Here is a 23239-nt window from a genome sequence, read left to right on the forward strand (position 1 = left end):
AGAGCGAGGATGCTGTTCTCCCATTGGCTGCTGAGATGTGGCTGGGAGGAGACTAAACATGGCGGCATGCACAAGGTAAATACCGATGGAGCTCGCGGTCTGTTTTACGTTCCCTTCTGCTATACAGGCTGCCGGGCGGGGGAAGCTGTTAGTGGCTTCAGTTTCTATATGGACCATCCCTCGCTATTTTTACAAGCGGGTGATAAGGGGAACACACGGTGCTCTGCAGCAGCTAGAGAGGCAGCAAGTATTTCCTTTCCCTGCGGCGCCACTTCAGGAGGAAGAAGGCATTACACAGTTCAGCTTGAAAAATTGAATCAGTTGAAAGCAGCATTAAAATAGAAATGATGGGTACAGAATGGGCACAAAAAAAAGTGTGATTTAAAGGGTTAAATGAATTTGGGCCAGTGATCTCACACTGCCAACGTTCAGGAGGCGGTGCGTTGAAAAAAACGGTTACTTATTCAGATCAGTGGAAAGCGTCCATCTGCCCACTTTGATGGCAATTCTTGTGCCCAGAACCTGTTAGAGCCAGGCTGAACTCAACCGCATAAGATATGGGGCACCACCTTCTGTATGTTGGCTGTGCGAGATCACTGGCCTGAATCCATTTAACCCTTTAAATCACACTTTTTTGATGCCCGTTTTTGTGCCTGTCTTTTCTATTGCAATGCTGCTTTCTACTGATTTACCTTTAGGACATCTCGCCGCAACATTTTTAACTTTTTTTTTTTTATTACTGGCGATAAGGTCTTCTTTAAAATTCATTAAGGAAAAGAAAAATCCAAATGATGTGATTAAGACACCAACTTCAGCCTCGTTCTTTCTCGCTGATGCAGATGAGAGTCCTGATTGGGCAGTTACATGTATTAGACAAATTGGAGAACCATAATGGATGATGATGACTATTATAGGGAATCTATGTCTATAGCTTAATATACCGACAATAACTCATTACCTGCATTTACTGTGAACTGTTAAATAATATTAATTACCACCAAAATAGTCTAGTCTATTACCAGCCTCAAAAATCATGGACACATCAAATTTTTTCCACAGACGCAGGAAAAAAAGTCGCCTATTTTTACGGACTGTCCAGAAATTTCTGGATTGTTGGCAACCCCGCAGGCCGCTACGTACATGGCTGCCTGACAGTGAGTCATTGCAGAAGGAGTACTCTCCTCAGAAGTCTAAAGTCTCATTCACACGTCAGTGATTGTGAACCAACACCAGGAGTGAGGCCTCCACAGATTTGGGCCTCTTTCACAAGGGCGTCCCGGATTTGCTCCAGATGTGCCGTGTGTGCATTGTGGGAAACCCACGCAAGTAGGTACACAATTTCAGTCAGTTTTGACTGAGATTGCGTTCTGATGCTGTTTTTTTTTCGCGCGAGTGAAGTGCGTTTTGCACGCGCGTGAGAAAAAACTGAATGTGCTACCCAGAACCGAACCTGGACTTCTTTACTGAAGTTTGGGTTAGGTGTTCTGTTCATTTTCTTCTTCTTTCTTCTTCTTCCAGGACCTTTGATGATGTAATCGCGCTCACTACCTGGTGAGTGTGGTGACGTCAGCGCAGGTCCGGCTGAATGAAGATAGAAGGATCAGTGTCAAATTAACTGTGAATACCGCAATTTACCTGGACATCTTTGAACAGTTTTACAACCAACACCAGAAAAAAAAATGTCCTGCTTTCTCCAACAAGATGGGACAACATGCCGCACCTAGGGCTGCAGCGAACGATTATTTGAATAATTGATTAGTTTTCAATAATTTCATCGATTAATCGGCAAAAAAAGGAAAAAAAAGGACTTCATGTGATTTTACTTGAAAAATTATGTTCAAAGGCCATATTAAAGAGGACCTTTCATCTGGCAAAACATTGTGAACTAAGTGTCATGGTCTGTACAGCAGCGCCCAGGGATCTCGCTGCACTTACTATTATCCCTGGGCGCCGCTCCGTTCTCCTGTTATGCCCTCCGGTATGTTCGGTCACTGGGTTATAGTAGGCGGAGACTTGGTTATAGTAGGAGGAGACTGCCCTTGTTCTCCCGGGCGTCTCCTTCTCCTAGGCTGTAGCGCTGGCCAATCGCAGTGCAGAGCTCACAGCCTGGTAGAAGGAGACGCCCAGGAGAACAAGGGCAGTCTCCTCCTACTATAACTAAGTGGCCGAAGATACCGGAGGGCATAGCAGGAGAACGGAGCGGCGCCCAGGGATAATAAGTGCAGTGAGATCCCTGGGTGCCGCTGTACAGATCATGACACTTAGTTCACAATGTTTTGCCAGATGAAAGGTCCTCTTTAAAAAAAATTGTGGATGATACACTATTATGTGGGATCTGTGGATAATGCACTATGGGGGGGGGGATCTGTGGATGACACTGTTATGGGGGGGGGATCTGTGGATGACACTGTTATGGGGGGGGGGGGATCTGTGGATGACACTGTTATGGGGGGGGGATCTGTGGATGACACTTATGGGGGGGGGGATCTGTGGATGACACTGTTATGGGGGGGGGATCTGTGGATGACACTGTTATGGGGGGGGGATCTGTGGATGACACTGTTATGGGGGGGGGATCTGTGGATGACACTGTTATGGGGGGGATCTGTGGATGACACTGTTATGGGGGGGGATCTGTGGATGACACTGTTATGGGGGGGGATCTGTGGATGACACTGTTATGGGGGGGGATCTGTGGATGACACTGTTATGGGGGGGGATCTGTGGATGACACTGTTATGGGGGGGATCTGTGGATGACACTGTTATGGGGGGGGATCTGTGGATGACACTGTTATGGGGGGGGATCTGTGGATGACACTGTTATGGGGGGGGATCTGTGGATGACACTGTTATGGGGGGGGGATCTGTGGATGACACTGTTATGGGGGGGGATCTGTGGATGACACTGTTATGGGGGGGGGATCTGTGGATGACACTGTTATGGGGGGGATCTGTGGATGACACTGTTATGGGGGGGGGGGAATCTGTGGATGACACTTATGGGGGGATCTGTGGATGGCAATGTTATGGGGAGGGGGATCTGTGGAAGGCACTATATAGCATCTTAGCATCACGGGATTCGTCGACAACAAATCCAGTTATCAAATATTATTGATAACTTTGATTAATCGGTGCAGCCCTAGCCGCACCCCACAGAACTCGCTGACACTGGTTCATGAACTGTTTACGGGGGAGCAAACTGTGGGCAAGGGTTTATGGCCACCACGTTCCCCAGACTTGTCCACATGCGATTTTTATCTGTGGGGAAATATAAAACAGAAAGTGTCCGCTAACAATCCACATCCCCTGTATAAACTCAAGGAAAACATCACAAAGACTATCCGCAGCATCAGACAATATAACCCCACGTGCCCAAAGAAGCAAAGACGTGAATGGGGACCACGGTCAGCATCTTTTGTGACTTTTGGGTAATTAAAAAAACGAATCCACTTTTGATGTGTAAGGCCTCTTTCACACGGGCGTGCGCGCGCAGTGGTCGTGCTGCGGCCCTCAAAATCTGGGCCACAATGCACGAGCACAGTCCATGGGGCAGCTGCAGCGGATCCGCAATACTGCAACGGGGCTCACACCCCCGTGTGAAAGAGGCCTAAAAGTTTAAGTCGCTGGAGATCTAGGCACTAAAACATGTTCGTGAGACTGCTGCAGCCAGTGGTCATGTGTGCAAGCACAGTATGTCACTGCTGAGGTTTAGGGCTCAGGGTCTTTTTAAAATGTGAGTCCTTTTCCCCCCTGTAGTATATTAAGCCTTCCTGTCACCCACTGTCTTTCCCCCCCCCCGGGCATAAGGGGCAATGTATGCTTGCTTATGGCGAGGAGAGTCACATAGCCTGGATAACTGGGTGTAGAAAGGCACTTCCACTCAGTTTAGCACTGTTCTACGATGGAAACTAACATTTGAATTGTTTTCTGCAGATTACTCAAACTGCCTAAGTATTAACAATCCAGGTCCACAATGGATGACTTGCCAGGATTGTATGAAATCTTTCAAGGAGAGGTAAAGTGAACAGTTTGTCTTTAGTAGATGTTGGTTTGTTTTTTTTTTGTGGTTTTTTTTTAAATTCTAATTAGAGGAAATTTTAGGAGAACCCAAGTGCTTGTCCATTAAATAAATAAAATACCAGTTTCTATGGCCACAGGTTATGTTTTGTGTCACCTACTGGATTAGATTCCATCAGAAGAAAGCATTGCAACATATAGATGGATTGACCTGCTTTGTTTTTGGCACAGAACCCATGGCATTGCTTCATTTGTTCATATGACCATGTAATGAAGCATAAACCTAGGTCCTTGGATTAGAGCACTTGTCAAGTCTGACACCCCTGACGATCGGCTGTTTGAAGAGGCCATAGTGCTTTTTCTAGGCCAGTGACGTCACGTTCATCAGTCACATGGCCTAGGCGCAGCTTAGTCCCGTTCAAGTGAATGAGCCTCAGCTGCAGTATCAAGCACAGCCGTTATGTATGGTGTTGTGCTTGATAAGCTGTGAGGAGGCCGTAGTGACCCGACCTCTTCAAATATCTGATCAGCAGGGTGACGAGAGTCGAACCCCCACCAATCAGATATTGATGACCTAACCTGGGGATAAGCCATTAATATCAAAATTTCCGACCTCCTCATTAACACTTGCTATTACTAGGTGCATAGCATGAAACACAAAATCCACCAGGAAACACACTACTCAATCACATATAAAATGGTGGCAGTCACTCACAAAAAGAAGCTGCATAGAGGTTAACATAGAAGTAATGGGTGGTTACAAGATACTATAGGTAATGCAAAAAAGAATCGCTATGTATATAGCCCTAAAAGTACTGTAGGTGCAAGTACCTAATGCAAATGATACAACATCGATGGCAGACATTACAGTATATGCCTCCAGAAACATAGTGATAACTAGCGACCACACAGAATCCCCACCCTCACCACGTGTAGCTTCCCCGAAGGGGTATTGCATATCAGTGGTTGGGCCACCAATGTTTCATCTCTCAAGCTCTTTGAGTGGTTTGTCTTTGGTCCCCTCACATGTAGGCCATCTTTTGCTATTAGCCATTCTTTAAAATATCTGGTCACACACTGATACGATACCCCCTGAAGGAAGCTACATGTGAAACGTGCATCGGGGGGAAGCTGTTCATCATTATGTTTCTAGGGACTCTCATACAGTCATTTCTGCCATCGATCTTGTTTGATTGAGTCCCATGCTCTAATTTGCATAAGATATTTGTCTATATAGTCAAGATTATTATATTTTTATTTTTTTGTATTTTACACATATGGGGTCCTTTTATCAAACTGGTGTAAAGTACAACTGGCTTAGTTGCCCATAGCAACCAATCAGAGTCCACTTTTCATTTTCCAAAGGAGCTGTCAGAAATGAAAGGGGGAATCTGATTGGTTGCTGTGGACAACTTTACACCAGTTTGATAAATGACCCCAATCGTATCTTGTAGCCATCTGTGAACCCCCTGTATGCTGTGAGTGACTGCATACATATAGAATAGTAAAATGGCGGCAGATTGTTTATTTAATTCAATAAAGACCTGTATATAAGTGGTTGATTATGGTACGCTTCCTGTATGTCTTGTCACCATCTTGCTTCTATCTGATTTTGAAAAACTCAGTAGATCCCCCCCAATACTAATGTTTACAGGTTCATACGCATTTATATTCTCTGTACATAAAATGTCTATCGTCAGCAAAACGGGCACACGTTCTTGCATTTTTAGTCACATTTTATATATTGCGACTGTCTTCTTAACTAGAGCTAGTTTCACATCTGCGTTTTTAAATCTGGCAGGCCGTTCCAGCAGAGGCATTCGTCCTCTTTCCAGCATGAGTGCCGGGTCTTGGCTAGACAAAAAACGATCCCCATTAGATCCTGTTGTAGTCAGTGGGGTCTGTAGGTGAGCAGCCAGATAAGGTGACATCCGGCAGGCTTTTCCTCTACCAGATTCAGACACCGATGTGAAACTAGCCTAATTGTTTGGTTCATTAGCAGTTTCACATATACAGAGATCATACAGCATCTAAGGAGGCATTCAACACATAGAAAATATGTAATGCATGTGTACTCTCATAATCTATTCTCTACTGATGTACAAAGTCTGTGGGACTGTCGAGTACCGCCAAGTACTGCTCCTGGTCCCAGTGATCATACATATGTCATGTTATAATTGTCAGTTGTGGGAAAGCCTCGTAGAATGGGAGTATGGAGGCTTGTGTACTGTAGCTGGCATCCAGCTGAAAAGGACATACACAGTGAAGCTGATAGACATTGCTTTTCTCAAATGTACTTTTTATTTGGATGCCAAAGGTGCTTTGTGTATTATGTAATGGCTATACTATACATTAGTAGAGAAGTAAGATCTTTTTATGTCTGCTACCGGTTGTCAGATATGGTTTTTTAATACTACTTTTGCGATCTATTCTCCACAGGTTGCAAACGTGACCGACTATGGAGCATTTATTAAAATACCAGGCAGCAGAAGGCAAGGTAACATGGATGGATAGTCCTGTTCTCATCCTTCACATAACCTGTTGTAAAATAACCCCGGATGTTCATCTTATCATCTTTATGCTTCCCAGGTCTTGTTCACAGAACTCATATGTCATCGGCCAATATTGAGCGTCCGGCTGAAGTAGTGGATGTTGGAGAGAAGGTTTGGGTGAAGGTCATCGGCCGTGAGGTACAGCAACTGACTTTTTGTGTATGGAAAGTGGGTTTTACTATTGACAGAGCTTCCACTATGGAGAAGTCGTATGCATTCATGTCTAAGTGCACATTTCATTCTTGTCCATGTTCACACAAAACATCTCTAGTATCTCTGGGACATATTTTTGAATATATGAAAAATTAAAACTACTGCATAGACACATCCTAAGAGCTTCCACCAATCTGATCTGAACTCTGACCTCTGATTCTCTAACTATAGTGTCCAGACCTTTCCAATGCCAGTTATACTACCACATCACTAGTGACGAAGGCAGACTCTTAACCAGGGGCGTTGATAGGGTCTGAAAACATCCGGGGCACAAGCCCAATGTATCACGACCCTGTGAAGCCACGCCCCCACCCCATGAAGCCATGCCCCCATGGGCCTTCACAGTAGTTATTAACCCCTTTCAGCAGTCCTCCCTTCACAGTAGTTATTAAGCCCTTCAGTGAATGGAGGACTGCTGAAACGGGTTAATAACTACTGTGAAGGGCCTAGCCGTCTGGACAACCCCACAGATCATCCCCTCAGTAATCCGTATCCTGCAGTAACTTAACTTTAAATCAGCGCACATCTCATTACTATCTTGACTTAGACACTCAGCTCCAGTAACAGGCAGTGCGGGCGCCGCTCACTCACTGACGTCACGGCCTGCACCGCCTAGTGGGAGGAGCAGGCGCGTGACGTCAGTGAGCGAGCGCCGCCAGCACTGCATGTTTCCGGAGCTGAGTGTGTAAGATAGTAATGAGATCATAAGAGCTGTTTTAAAGTTCAGTTACTGCAGGATACGGATTAGGACGGCGGGGCTGTGCAGTGCAGGAGAGTCAGAGCGGCCGACCCTGCCAGCCTGGGGCGTATCTAGAACTGACTGGGCCCCACAGCAAAATTTTGTATGGGCCCCCCCCTCCATGACTATCCTGGCATCCTATATGTGCATAATGGCAAGCACTAGAGACAGAGAAGGGAGGTTGCAATGTACAGGGTACAGGGGGGGGGACGCACAGTGCAGCATAGGGGTACAATGCAGCGCAGGGGGTACAGTACAGCATAGCAGGCGCAATACAGGGCAGGGGGCACACACAGTGCAGCATAGGGGGCACAGTGCATTATAGGGGGTACAGTATAAGGCAGGGGCACACAGTGCATTATAGGGGGTACAGTATAAGGCAGGGGCCACACAGTGCATTATAGGGGGTACAGTACAGGGCAGGAGGCACACACAGTGCAGCATAGGGGGCACAGTGCATTATAGGGGGTACAGTATAAGGCAGGGGGCACACAGTGCATTATATTGGGTACAGTATAAGGCAGGGGGCACACAGTGCATTATAGGTGGTACAGTACAGGGCAGGAGGCACACACAGTGCAGCATAGGGCAGGGGGCAGAATACAGCATGGGGTGCACAGTACAGGGCAGGGGGCAAAATACAGCATATGTGGTACAGTAGGTATGCACAGTACAGCATGGGGGGGGGGGGGGAGTACAGTACAGGGCAGGGGCAGAATACAGCCAATGCACCTAGAAATGCTCCATTCACATGTCCTACCCCAGGAGTTGATAGTTACTAGTGGGCAGAAGGACCTTTCATGATGTCAGGAGCACGTGATCAGTCACATGAGTGGGCGGAGTCAGGCTCCGGGCTGTGCAGGAGATTGTGTGGAAATGACTGCCAGCATAACATTCGGGGCACTGGTCAAAACATCCGGGGCTCAAGCCCCGAATGCTTTGACCTAACGACGCCCCTGCTCTTAACACTGTATTATACCGTGCCCATCTGAGGTTTCCGTGGAGGATCCCCCCCCCAAAAAAAAAACCTCCTATATAAGTTTAACAGCTGCCAGTGGCAGCCATCACCTATAGGTTCCCCAATAGGGTGCCCATAGGTGATAATACAGAGATTCAGACTCCAGCACTCACTTTTTTTGAAGCGTCAGGTTCTCCGGCTTTATTTATCAAAGGTGCATAGATAATACAAGGCTTAATTCTCTCTGGTGTTGGCTGTTGACGCGAATAAGAACCTTTCGAAACGCGTCAACAGCCTACACCAGAGAGAATTGAGCCTTGTATTATCTGTGCACCTTTGATAAATAAAGCCGGAGAACCTGACACTTCAAAAAAAGTGAGTGCTGGAGTCTGAATCTCTGTATTATTTCCACGTACCTGCAAAGGAGTTTGAAAAAAACTAAGACACCGAGCACGCGGATATAAATACTATCTACAGAAATAATGAGCCGGTACCTCTACCTACATGCCTATAGGTGATGGCTGCCACTCGGCTTTTAATGACTGAATAGCACAGTCTACAGTCTACTGCTCTATTCCATGCAGTAAAAAAACATCTCCATGAGGGATACTGGCCTAAGTAAGAGTGTCCTTTTGGTCTCCATCTGGTGAATAGGGGTCTGTGGACCTATTTAACAGAGGTGCCAGTAGATTTCCCAGCACTTATGGTAAATGTATACTGCTAAGGCTAATTTCACATTAGCTGCAGCCTTCACCCGCCGGAACAGCCTGCTAAATTTGTGCTGCTGCTAGTGCACGTGTGCTGCCGGAAGTCTGCTCCAGCCCCATTGACTGCCGTGCTGCGGCCGGAACTCCGGTCCGCCACCATTATAGTCCATGGGGCCAGAGCTGACTTCCGGCGGCACACATGCACTAGTGGCAGCACAGATCCGGCAGGCTGTTCACCCGCTGGAACAGCCTGCCAGAGAAGGCTGCCACTAATGTGAAAGTAGCCTAACACAGCTTGAAATGACCCTTAGGCCTCATGCACACGGCCGTTCCGTGCATTGGGGACCGCAATTTGCTATCCCCCAATGAACAGGCAACATCCATGCGGCGGCCGGAACAGATCAAGACCCATTCAACTTGAATGGGTCCGTTATCTGTCCGCACCGTAAAAAAATAGAACATGTTTTATTTTTTTTGCGGTGCGAAGGCACGGACAGAAACACCTTCTGTGGGCTTCCGTTCCGCACTGCATCTCCCAGATTGCGGACCCTTTCTAGTGAATGGGTCCTCATCCGTGATGCGGTGTGCATGAGGCCTTAGAATGTTATTTCAGATTTCCAGGATCTGGAATCACTTGGCTGCACTAAAAACGTTAGAGCACAATACCGAGTCTCCTTCATTTTGGAAATGAATTTGATGGTGAATGTATCTATGACGTGTAGAAAGAGCATCTTTCAGTTCCTAAATTAATGCAGAATACTCAATCTGACAAAAGTCCCCCCCATTATCCTTATTACTATACCTATTTATTGTTATGTTTTTGCATACTCTGGTTTCTGTGCCACTATTTATGATCTACGGGGGGCAGCCCTAGGAGAGGTCCTCAATGTTTGATTGGTTGGGGTCTAATCTCGGGACCCCCGCTGATCATATTGACAAAGATGATGTACCCCTTTTCACAACTCAGGGGACACTTACCTCTGTGGGATCCCTATCTTCTCAGTTTACACGGTTGGCAGATACACCTCAAGAAGCCACTTGCAACACCATAGCTTTGGATGGATACTGGCTGCAACCTGCTTTATTAACTCTTGTCACATCAGCAGTCGGTGCTAACACAGTACAAAACAAATTCTAGGCTTTCTGGCCACTTTGTCCCTTCCTAGTTCCCCATACAGAAGTCACAGTTCATACCAGTCCCCCAAGCCTCAAGCACTGCCTGTCTCTTCCTCAGGGAGCCCTGTTGGAAGCACTCAGCCCATATTTAGATGAGCTCGTCGGCTGGCTGCTAAAAAGCCTCATCAGCCCATTTGTCTGAAGAACAGAGGAAAAACTCAACTTTATCAGCCAGAGAGGCACCATTTTAGTGGCACCAATATGCCACACTGCCAGCTCCACTGACACCCCCTCCTGTGAGCTCGGTAGGCCCTCATAGTCTACATAGACAGCGGCTTGTCTGTACCAGTGGTTGCGCCTGGTACTGCAGCTTGTCCCAATTGGAGAAGGTGCAGTACTGGGCACAGTCACCTGCACCGATGAGCTACTGTAACTGTGTGAACAGTGAGGGAGACAGTCCAGGCAAGTATAACATCCGGGATCCTGTTTTCAAGTGTGATGATGGGTGAAATCTTGGCAGATACTGCTCATCTCTGTATTTTTAACAGACCAAACTTCAAATTATCAAGCCCGGTATGAGGGTAACTAGATGAGCGGTTGTAGCATTTTAGAGTGACAAATGTAGGCATTCTTGTTTCAGATAAAAGATGGGAAGGAAAAAATCGCCTTATCCATGAAGGTTGTACACCAAGGAACTGGAAAGGATTTGGACGCCAATAATGTGGCGCTGGAGTAAGTGATGACAGAGTTGGAGATCTTCTTTGTCTCTTTACATCTACTGTTCCCATTAATGCTATTTGCCCTCTTTAGGCAAGATGAAAGAAAAAGACGGGAGTTCAGGGACTACAGCAAGCAGAAGATTACACTGGAGGCAGTGCTGAACACTGTGTGTAACAAGTGCGGCTGTAAAGGTAGGACGTACATCATATATAGCATAGTCACGTTATTATGACCACTTCCTACTTTCAGGGTCGGAAGCACGTAGCTCATGAAGGAAGTCGCGTGTCGTCGTTGTCTTGGGTAAAAGGGGCCGTTTATCAGAGTTGTAAAAAGAGATTATTTGCTTTAAGGCCAAGGGTGGCAGTATCTGAAGCAGACTAGTAGTCACTGCACCTTTGCATTGGCAGAAAAGGCTGCGATTTTCGCAGCAGTATGGGAATTGGACCTCTGCTAATTGGCAAAGGGTTGCCTTCTCCAATGAGTCACATTCTCTGCGCCATTGAACAGATGGTATGTTGCTGCGCCAACAGATGATACAGTACAGGCGAGAAACTTGTATAGAGAAAACCACGCACTCTCTATATGAAATATGCAAAGTGGATTTATTTTTACTCCAAAATTGTGCACAATAGTGCAAAAATAATAGTAAAAAAACTGAATTGCAGGTAAATTCACAGTTAATTCCCTTTTGTCTGGTAACAGACCTATATTTTACAGCTCTGAATTCTTGGTTTTGCCGTGTGTTGGATCGTTAATCTTGTCCAATGAGGCTGCGATATATGGGACATTTCAGTCATTATTGACCTTTATCAATCTATCGCTGTAACATAAAAGGAGAACATGAATATCTGGAGGTTATTTAGAAGTACTATATGTCTAAGAATATATAATGTTGCTTCGTGTCCTGTAACAAGTAGCCATAATATACAACCATAGTGGGTACATGGGTATAAATTCGAGCTATTTAAAGTAACATAACATATGTTAGCTGGCAAATATAGTGCTATTCTATCAAGCTACGAGGTGGAGAGGGATGAGCATGGAGTAATGCAGGTAGTATATGGAACAGATGCCGGGTTGGAGGAAACTGGGGGGAACAAGGTATTGGAGGAAAAACGAGCTTACCCAAAAGTGTGGTGTTACGCAACAATCGGACACAATCCTTCTATCTCAGAGCTGTGTTGTGGGCGTCCTTAAATGCGCCCGGGATCCCTCACTTCCGTTCGCATGCTGTATATAGTTAGCGTGTGTACCGGGCGTGTTGATGCGCCCGGGATCCCTTACTTCCTGTTGCGTGGAGCCAGCGTATGCACGGTAGGGGCAGTGAGCGTTAGTAGGGAAGGTGCACGTGCGATTGTGTAGATGAGGTAGCGGTGGCCATGTTGGAAAAGGGCGTGCATGCGCTGTATGGTGCGGGTAGTAACAGCATGCTGTGCTTGGTGTTTAGTTGCAGAAGTGTACAGTCGTGGCCAAAAGTTTTGAGAATGACACAAATATTAGTTTTCACAAAGTTTGCTGCTAAACTGCTTTTAGATCTTTGTTTCAGTTGTTTCTGTGATGTAGTGAAATATAATTACACGCACTTCATATGTTTCAAAGGCTTTTATCGACAATTGCATGACATTTATGCAAAGAGTCAGTATTTGCAGTGTTGGCCCTTCTTTTTCAGGACCTCTGCAATTTGACTGGGCATGCTCTCAATCAACTTCTGGACCAATTCCTGACTGATAGCAACCCATTCTTTCATAATCACTTCTTGGAGTTTGTCAGAATTAGTGGGTTTTTGTTTGTCCATCCGCCTCTTGAGTATTGACCACAAGTTCTCAATGGGATTAAGATCTGGGGAGTTTCCAGGCCATGGACCCAAAATGTCAACGTTTTGGTCCCCGAGCCACTTAGTTATCACTTTTGCCTTATGGCACGGTTCTCCATCGTGCTGGAAAATGCATTGTTCTTCACCAAGAAGAAGTTGCTGTTGGAGGGTGTTTTGGTACCATTCTTTATTCATGGCTCTGTTTTTGGGCAAAATTGTGAGTGAGCCCACTCCCTTGGATGAGAAGCAACCCCACACATGAATGGTCTCAGGATGCTTTACTGTTGGCATGACACAGGACTGATGGTAGCGCTCACCTTTTCTTCTCCAGACAAGCCTTTTTCCTGATGCCCCAAACAATCGGAAAGAGGCTTCATCAGAGAATATGACTCTGCCCCAGTCCTCAGCAGTCCATTCACCATATTTTCTGCAGAAGATCAATCTGTCCCTGATGTTTTTTTGGAGAGAAGTGGCTTCTTTTCTGCCCTTCTTGACACCGGGCCGTCTTCCAAAAGTCTTGGCCTCGCTGTGCGCGCAGATGCGCTCACACCTGCCTGCTGCCATTCCTGAGCAAGCTCTGCACTGGTGGCACTCCGATCCCGCAGCTGAATCCTCTTTAGGAGACGATCCTGGCGCTTGCTGGACTTTCTTGGATGCCCTGAAGCCTTCTTAACAAGAATTGAACCTCTTTCCTTGAAGTTCTTGATGATCCTATAAATTGTTGATTGAGGTGCAATCTTAGTAGCCACAATATCCTTGCCTGTGAAGCCATTTTTATGCTACGCAATGATGGCTGCACGCAAATCTTTGCAGGTCACCATGGTTAACAATGGAAGAACAATGATTTCAAGCATCACCCTCCTTTTAACAGGTCAAGTCTGCCATTTTAACCCAATCAGCCTGACATAATGATCTCCAGCCTTGTGCTCGTCAACATTCTCACCTGAGTTAACAAGACGATTACTGAAATGATCTCAGCAGGCCCTTTTAATGACAATATGGGACATTGTTAGGGCTTATTAGGGACACCGGCCCGCACCAGGGTTAGGTATCTGGACGGGGTCGCTCCTTGCGGAGCAAGCACTCCGTATAGGTAGGTAGGGTCGACTAGCCCCCTCCCCCCTCCACCAGGGACTTAATAGGGACTAACTATTCCCGACCTTGCCTACCGTCCAGCATCTTCTGGTACCATCCTTAATGCACACGCTCCAGTGACCAGCACCCTTTATGAACCGGACTCCTTGCCTGTGGCATCACCACTCAGGTTCCATCCACACAGATCGGTCCGTCCATCAACCATCCGGGTGAGAACGTTCCATTACTGACATTGGTGCTTATTCGTGCAATTGTGTTTGGCCCATTTGGGCTTGTCTATATAATTTCTGTGTATCCTTTTTTGTGCCATTTATTCTAATTTATTACCATTAAATGTTAAGTTTCAATCCCTTTGATCCCCAATAAGGGATCAGGTCATTTAATCCTTTTAATGACAGCAATGAAATGCAGTGGAAAGGTTTTTTTGGGATTAAGTTAATTTTCATGGCAAAGAAGGACTATGCAATTCATCTGATCAATCTTCATAACATTCTGGAGTATATGCAAATTCCTATTATAAAAACTTAAGCAGCAACTTTTCCAATATTTATGTAATTCTCAAAACTTTTGGCCACGACTGTACTGGTGGCCATGTTGGAAGTGGTATCTGTAAATAGGATGCAGGTATAAGGGGGGGGGGGGGTGTATAAATAAAATTGTGGAGTGGATAAGAAGTAAATGGGATGGATAAGATGACTGAGTGAGAGAATTTAGAAAATGAAAGGATATCAATTGTGGAGAAAAAAAATTAATAAAGGAAGAATGAAAGAGTAAAAATGAAATAAAATGAGATAATATGAAATAAAATATGGAGATGAATATGTGGAAATAGTAGGGAAAAGGGGGAGAGAGTGTAAAATGGGGAGGGGCAGGAATTTTGAAATGCTGGCATTCAGGGACAGGTGTCACGGTTGGGTAGAGGGATACTTCCTTTTTTTCTACAGTGTTTGGGGGATAGACATCTGAACGCTTCCATGGGACAGTGTGGACATGCTGGGTAACGGTAGTGTTGCTGCCACATTCTCTGTTTGCGGGGTGGCAGGTGCCACTGTCACTCTAGAGGAGGAGGAAGAGGCCGAGACCACAGCAGAAGAGGGAGCAGGAGGAGCCTTAGATCTTTTGAGGTTTTTCAGGTGTTTGCTCCACTGCAGCTCGTGCTTTGCATTTAGATGCCTGGTCATGCAGGTTGTGCTCAGGTTTAGAACATTTATGCCTCGCTTCAGGCTCTGATTGTAGTGTGCAAACCACTCATGTCTTGTCACCAGCACATTGTCTGAAGAACTGCCACGCCAGGGAACTCCTTGGAGCTGGCTTTGGAGTGCTCAGTCCCTGGGTGCGGTGGGCAGTAGCAGGCATACTGGCTAGGGGACGGCCACTCTGCTTTTGCACCCTGCTCCCTCTTTTGCTGTGCGGCTGGTGCTGTGTGACCACCACATCTTCCTCCGAACTGCAAACGTTACTCGCATGACCTTGATTCCATGTGGGGTCTAGGACCTCATCATCCTCCACATCATCTTTCACCCCCTCTTTACCCCTGCCCTCCTTGCCGGTCTGCACACGGCAGAAAGCCGCAGCAGTTGTCACTTGTGTTTTGTCATCATTATCATCATAAGAGATGTGCTGCGGTGGTCCTCCCATGTCTACATCTGGAAACATAAGTGGTTGTGCATAAGTGCACTCAATCTCTTCCACTTCTGGGGCAGGGCTAGGTGGATGCCCCACGGAAAACCCGCCAGCAGAGTCATCAAAAAGCATAAGAGACTGCTGCATGATTTGGGCCTCAGACTGCTTGGCTGATTTACAAGGTGGTGAGGTGAAAGACAGATGCTTATGGGCTGCAGGTGCCAACTCTGTCTCCCACCTGGTCCCCTGCTGAAACCGCATTGTGAAGGAACTGGAGGCACTGTCAGCCATCCAATCTACTACTGCCTTGTTCTGGCCTCACCATTTGTACTCTGGTATTCGGGCCTACACAATGACGCTGAACGTCCTGTTGCCTACGTGCACCTGAGGAAGGTGTTTCATTTGGGCATGTAGCTGGCACAGATCGACCACGTCCTCTCCCTGTAACAGGAACTTAACCAGCACCAGGTCCCTTATTTAATGCTCTCCTCATTCTTTGAGGTCACCCACCGAACTAACAGACAGATTAACTATATAAATTTCCCTGTCAGGTACGAAGTGCAGGTGTACCTCACAAAAAAAATAAAAGGGAATATGTCACCCATCGAACTAACAGACAGATTAGCTATATTAATTTCCATGTCACTAATAAAGTGCACGTGTATCTCACACCAAAAATGGGTATATGACACCCATCGAACTAACAGACAAATAATTATATTTTTGTGTCGGGTGCAAAGCTGGTGTATTTGTCACCCACAAAACAAATAGCCAGCTTCCTAACGCTGTTCCTCGCTTCAGCTTCCTGTCCTTGCACTACTCAGAGCTGATGGGCGGTGCTACACGTGATCCAGCTTGTATAGAGGCTGGGGGGACACATGATGCACTGGCCAATCACATCCATGCCATAACTAGGCATGGCTGTGATGGCTTCTAAGTGCCCACAGCTTAAAAGCTTGTTGATTGTTTGCTTTATTAAATGCCCGAACCCAAATTTTTCCGTCAAAGTTCGGGTCCAGGTACCCAAACTCGCAAAGTTCGGGTTCGCTCAACGCTAGTCATCGGAAAAATAATAAAACTCTTGGAAAACCATTTTAAACAACAAAGGCAAGCGAAAGTGGGGGGTCCTTAGAGTCGCTGTACTTTCACACATTTTTATTTAATAGAGTGGTGTAAATATCGTATTTCAAAAACAATTGATGTGAAAAATATGCCTACATTCACCTGAAAAGTCATGGCCACTAGGGGTCTCACTTCCACCCAAGTTGCAGTCCACAGCCTGTTGTCAGGCAAGATCCGTCCCTGGTAACAGAGACACTGAAAACTGCTGAGGGCAAATAGGGACATGTCAGAGCTAGCTGACAATCACAGGAGCGTCTCCTTTTTCTGTAAGGGCTTATGCACACGACCGTTGTTGACCGTACTGTAGTGAAGTTGTAACCACATTGGCTGCTGAACTAAAGAAAATATATCGTACCTCTAAAATATTGTTTCGCATACTCCACTAAGATGATGTAATAAATTGATTTATAAACAGCCCAAGAAAAGATTAACATTTTAGGGAAAAATGTGTACTATTTCAGTGTGCAATGGTATGTGATTAATATTTGTGCAAAAAAGTTTTCTATAGGAATTACTGTACTAGTGAGTTCCTAGCTGGTAACGGTGATCTATGCGATACGCAGCATAGTGGCTTAGTTGCCTTGTAGCACTAGCGTCCTGGGTTCGAATCTAACCAAGGATAGTATCTCCATGGAGCTTGTATGTGCTCCCCTTATTTTTGTGGGTTTGCTCCATACTCAGATTTTCCTCAGTATACTTTTGATTTTCCTCCATACACTAGGCGTACAGATTAATTTGGATTGTGAACCCCAATGGGGACTGGTACAGATGTGAGTGATGCGTGATATGTTAACAGATTATTAAATTTATGTAGTGTTAACTGTCCATAAGATAACGGTTTCCTGTGATTAGTATAGGGAAGGGGTGGGGAACCTTTTTGCTGCCAAGGGCCGTTTGGATATTTGTAACATCGATCGTGGGCTATACAAAATTCTCAGCTTAAAAATGTGACTGCTATATTTGGTCAAACATTTAACTGACTTAGGGGTAAGTTACAGAAATTGTGCTTCAATAAAAAAAATCTAGAGCGCTGTATTTTTGAAGTACAAAATGGCACCTGTACACTATATAGGAGTACAGGCGCCATTTTGACCACACATAGCAGTCTATTTTTTTAAGTTCAGAATGTTATTTATTTAGTTCTTTATTTGGCATTAATGGCAGCCAAGCTAAACCCAGGGGCTGGGGGGGTGTCCAGAGAGGGGTTCACCCTGCTTTCACTCTGCCACTGTCCCTGCTCTTTTGTCCCTTTCTCAATCTCAGATCTGCCTATCAGCCTCAGGTCAGACCCGCATCAGATCAGCCCCTATCAGACACCCCAGCATCCAGTTCAGACCTCAGATTGGACAATAAAAAATTCCTCTCCAGCTCTGGACGGCTCTGCCACTTAGCAGATTCACTTACACTCCATGGGCTTCTTCCCGCCACGCTGTACTGTGACCTGACAGCGCACAGCTTCAGGTCATAGTGCGCATCTATGTGTCAGGACACAGAGTGGGACTGGAAAAAGACCAAGGAAGGTGAGGACAGCCGGTGCAGTTCTCGCCTCCCATATGCTAATGACTGCTTCCATAATGGAAGCCGTCATTAGCATTTTCACTACATGTTCTGGTAGGGGGATCGGGGGCCACATGCATTGATCCTGAGGACCATATGCGGCCTGCAGGCCGGAGGTTCTACACCCCTGGTGTAGGGGATATGCCAGGGCAGTTTTCTTAGGATCTCTCCTTTCTCTTTATTCTATAAGAAACCTATTACCTTGATAAGGATGTCAAAGGTTACTATAGCAACCAGCCAAATGTGGACGCAGTTGCTTGTGCACTTGGGAATACCGTTTTCAGACTGAGCTCTGTGTTTAATTCTTCTTACAGTCTCACATCAGGGATGGGGCAGTGACCGTGACAGCTGTAGTTACAGAATGGCAATGCTGCCTATGCTGGGACTTGGAACTGTTGAGGTAAAGCAAGGAAAAGGGAAATCACTAATATTCCTTAAAGGGGTTGTGCCATGAAAATTATTTTACATCTTTCAAACCGGAACCTGGATCTGTATACTTTTGTAATTGCATGTAATTAAAAATGTATTATAGCCAGTGAGCTATTCCTTATTTGTTCTTTACCTTATTTCTCCCTCCACCTCACTGAGATGGTCGCACGCGTGCAGCTTAAATCTTCAACTGCCGCCAGCCATATCTTCTATTAGACGCTGTGGCAGTTACAGGAAAAGAGCTATAGCAGAACCAGTCTGAAATCTAGCAGAACAATTGGAGCAATAAATGGGGAGATCTCAGGATCCATGAGAGATACATAGGTGGTTCTAGCTTTGTTAGAGAGATTGTCATGTACTATATGATGTCTGATTTTAAATTTTTTACATCAGTCATGAGAACCCCTTAAACGCCCAGCGCCGTACGGGCGGGTGCAGGAGCTGCGCCCGCCCGATCAGAGGCAGGGGTCCGGCACTCACGGATAGCCGGACCCCTGCTGTATGCATCGGCATCGTGAAAACACTGATGCCGGCGCATTAACCCATGATGTGCTGCGGTCAGCACTGACCGTGGCACAGGCGATGTCCTTGCGGGGACGGAGCAGCCATTGGGTCCCCGTGCTGCTGTGATGGGGACCCGATGGCAGGGAAGGAAAGCCCCCTGGTTCTCACAGGCAAGCAGGTTGAAGTGTATTACTTTCAGTCATACACCTACAGCCACTGCATCACAATACAGAAGTATTGTGAAGCATTGTAAAGGGGATCAGACCCCCAAAAGTTGAAGTCCCCGAGTGGGACAAAAATAAAGTGTAAAAAAAAAGTTTTACAAAAAAATTCAAGTAAAAAAAAAAAAAAGGGCATCACCACGTCTGTATTGACCAGCTCTATAAAAATATCACATGACCTAACCCTTCAGGTGAACACCGTCCAAAAAATAAAATAAAAACTGTGCTAAAAAAAACCTGTCACCTTACATCACTTAAAGTGCAACACCAAGCGATCAAAAAGGCGTGTGCCCCCCCCCCCCAAAATCATACCAATCTAACAGTCACCTTATCCAACAAAAATTAGCCCCTACCTAAGAAAACCGCCCAAAAAATAAAAACAATGGCTCTCGGAATATGGAGACACTAAAACATGATTTCTTTTTATTTATTTTTTGTTTGTTTCAAAAATGCTGTTCTTGTGTAAAACGTTAATAAAAGTAGACATGAGGTATCGCCGCATCCGTAAGAACCTGCTGTATAAAACATATCGCATGACCTAACCCCTCATGTGAACACCGTAAAAAAAAGTGTCTAAGGCATTTTTTTGGGTTACCTTAGATCACAAAAAGTGTAATATGCACCCTAAAATAGTACCAATCAAACAATCATCTCTTACCGCAAAAAATTACACCCTACCTAAGACAATTGCCCCCCCCCCCCCCAAAAAAAATGACTCTCAGTATACAGACACTAAAACATGTTATTTTTTTCAAATATGCTTTATTATGTAAAACTGAAACAAACAACCAAAAAAAGTATACATATTTGGTATTTTCACGTCCGGAACAACCTGCTCTATAAAAATACCACATGATCTAACCTGTCAGATGAACATTGTAAATAACAAAAAATAAAGAGTGCTAAAACAGCAATTTTTTGTTACCTTGCCTCACAAAAAGTGTAATCTAGAGCAACCAAAAATCATATGTACCCTAAAATAGTACCAACAAAACTGCCATCTTATCCCGTAAGTTTCCAAAATGGGGGTAATTTTTTCGGAGTTCCTACTCTAGGGGTGCATCAGGGGGTCTTCAAATGTGACATGTCAATTTAAAATTATCCCAGTGAAATCTGCCTTCCAAAAACCATATGGCATTCCTTTCCATCTGCTCCCTGCCGTGTGCCCGTACAGCAGTTTTATGACCACATATGTTTCTGCAAACTACAGAATCGGGGCAATAAATATTAGGTTTTGTTTGGCTGTTAACCCTTGCTTTGTTAGCGGAAAAAAAATGGATTAAAATGGAAAATCTGCCAGTAAAATTCTGAAATTTCATCTCCATTTTCCATGAATTCTTGTGGAACACTTAAAGGGTTAACAAAGTTTGTAAAATCAGTTTTGAATACCTTGAGGGGTGTAGTCCAAGTGACTTCAAACCTGAACTGGTCCTTTAAAAAGTGGGTTTTGGAAGTTTTCAGAAAAATTTCCAGATTTGCTTCTAAGCCTTCTAACGTCCCCCAAAAAATGGCATTCACAAAATGATCCAAACATGAAGTAGACATATGGGGAATGTAAAGTAATGACTATTTTTGGAGTTAGTACTATTATAAAAGTAGAAAAATTTAAATTTGACTTGTCATATTTGTGAAAAAATGGCTTGGTCCTGAAAGGGTTAAATATTTTTTTTTTTTTATTTTAGGTCACTTTGCTAAAGATTGTTTCATGCAGCCTGGAGGAACGAAATACAGTTTAGTACCAGAAGAGGAAGAAGGTGATGAGGGTGATCACAAGAAAACAGATAAGCATGTTAAGAAGAAAAAGAAGGTAAAATTGTGACTTGATAACCACCTAATCCAGCGATGTGATTCTAGTATGATTAGTAGTTCCGCAATTAAATTTAGGAGTTGAACCACGTGGACGGTCTTATTTAAGCTGCTGAGGTCTGAGGCTTTGGTTGCAGTCCCTGTGTTTCTTATTTTATCCTCGCTGAGCATGGCTTAGCACTGTGAAAGGTGTATTTTGAGAGTTAGACTACACAATACAACTTGCTCCTTAGAGTGTCTGGCCGGAGGGTGTCATGATTTGGTTGATGCTTTGGCCTCTGCATTTATACAATGCTTGTTTCAGTTCTTAAAGAATTCACAGTCCTGACAAATTCCCGTCAGGGGGTCCAAATAATAAGTAATGAAGAACAATATAATTATTCACAGACAGCCTCCATTAAGACTTAGCCTTTATTGGCTATATTAAAACATACCATAGAGTGACTTCTAAAATAGGGGTCAGCGTACAGGGAAGAGGGAAATAAATCTGGACCCTGATGTTTCTCTGATCTTTATACCCTGCCTACAAATGAAATGGCTGCCCCGACAGGGGCGATCCCATATCAGGAACCTCCTGTATACCCTAAGAAGGCCCTGACAACTGGAAAGCGCCTACACCATTTGTACAAATGAATATGCGATTTCCCCCAAAAAATAATGGGACAAAGTCACACAATTTGCCAATACCCAAAAAATCGATATGCCAGATAGCGTAAAGATACACAGAATGAAAACTGATCCACTTAGTCAATTATTTAGTCTGTCCCAGGTGGTTGCCCGAGGTATCAAGTTCAACAGTTGACCTCATATGATGTAGTCGTCTGACTAAATAATTGACTAAGGGGATCCGTTTTCATTCTGTACATCTTTACGTTATCTGGCATATAGATTTATTTTATTTTTATTTTTTGGTAATCACATATTCACTAGTACGAATGGTGGTGGGCTCTATCCTGATGTCAGGGCCTTCTTAGGGTACATAGGAGGTTCCTGATACGGGATCCATTCCGTTTGTAGGGTTCAGATTTCTTTACCTGTACCCTGACCCCTATTTTAGAAGGCACTCTATGGTATGTTTTAATATATCTAATAAAGGCTAAGTCTTATGGTAATTATTTCAGTTCTTGGAAAGTTCTGGCTTGATTAAACCGAGAACTCTATATTGGTTAGTGTCTCACCAGCTCTACCGTTCATTTGCAGGAAAAGAAGAGAAAAATGCATCGGAAAGAAAAGAACGATTCTTCAGGAACAGAGAGCTCATCAGGCAGAAGTTCTGACGGTTCAGACTCTGAGCCCTCCAGAAAGAAGAGACGCCATACAGAGAAAAGCAAAAAGACCTCAAAGAAAAAGAAAAAAAAGCACAAGAAGCACAAACAAAGGGACTGAGAAGGGTCATTGTTTACGCTGGTGTAGTCCTGTAGTGCTGGGACTGCTGTATCCTCTCTCAGGCAGCAGGAAGCAGTTTTCCATGCAGCTGTTCTATGCAGCTTTATGTGAAATTTAAGCTGTCCTGTTCCCATCGTCCAGTCCCAGGGGTATATGACAGATGCATCAAAATAAAAATAAAATAACCATGGACTTCTGCATAGTTATTTGTGATTCTGAGCAAACAGCTGCCATGTACCTTTTAACAGCAAATGGAAGAGCTTTTTGTTCTTGGTATATACTATACTGCACTCGGCGAGGGCAGCATATGGTTCCCCACTGACAGCAGTTGATCGCTGGACAATTTCTTTAAGGCCAAGTTCACTCTGTTCTTTCTTTAAGTGAACAAGGATTTTTATAAAAATCCAGTCTACATGTTGTAGCACAGCCACTCAGGAGTTTGGCAGTTAGGTCAAGTTATTTTCATTCCACAGGATATTCAAACTGGGGCCATATTCTCCCATATGAGTGGAGCACTGGTCGAGCATGCACACCTTTTCACCCTCTCTCTCTCGCTGTACTCTGCTATATCTGGCAGTCCTATAAATTCTGAATGGAGCAGTGGTCCACATGTTCGACCATCACTCAAATAGGGGACAAAGGATCCAAGTTCTCATGAT

At 44.9% G+C, this 23239-nt stretch overlaps 1 protein-coding gene across 1 annotated transcript; it reads left to right on the forward strand.

Moving 5' to 3' along the window:
• Window positions 1-9: 9 nt before the first annotated feature.
• On the forward strand, window positions 10-22772 carry ZCCHC17 (zinc finger CCHC-type containing 17). Its single transcript, XM_044285333.1, has 8 exons — window positions 10-75; window positions 3936-4017; window positions 6459-6516; window positions 6609-6709; window positions 10945-11036; window positions 11115-11215; window positions 21071-21195; window positions 22395-22772. Exons 2-8 carry the CDS (start codon window positions 3976-3978, stop codon window positions 22578-22580), a joined length of 705 nt encoding a protein of 234 aa, XP_044141268.1. The 5' UTR covers window positions 10-75; window positions 3936-3975; the 3' UTR covers window positions 22581-22772.
• The last annotated feature ends 467 nt before the right edge of the window (window positions 22773-23239 follow it).

Source organism: Bufo gargarizans, chromosome 3 (genome assembly GCF_014858855.1).
Source record: "Bufo gargarizans isolate SCDJY-AF-19 chromosome 3, ASM1485885v1, whole genome shotgun sequence".
Classification (NCBI taxonomy): Eukaryota; Metazoa; Chordata; class Amphibia; order Anura; family Bufonidae; genus Bufo; species Bufo gargarizans.

Excerpts from the sequence above, each read along its gene's own strand:
- ZCCHC17 (XM_044285333.1), top strand. The coding sequence starts at position 3,976 with ATGGATGACTTGCCAGGATTGTATGAAATCTTTCAAGGAGAG. Across the intron at positions 11,037-11,114 it reads GCCAATAATGTGGCGCTGGA|GCAAGATGAAAGAAAAAGAC; the intron begins GTAAGTGATGAC and ends TGCCCTCTTTAG. Across the intron at positions 11,216-21,070 it reads TAACAAGTGCGGCTGTAAAG|GTCACTTTGCTAAAGATTGT; the intron begins GTAGGACGTACA and ends TTTTTATTTTAG.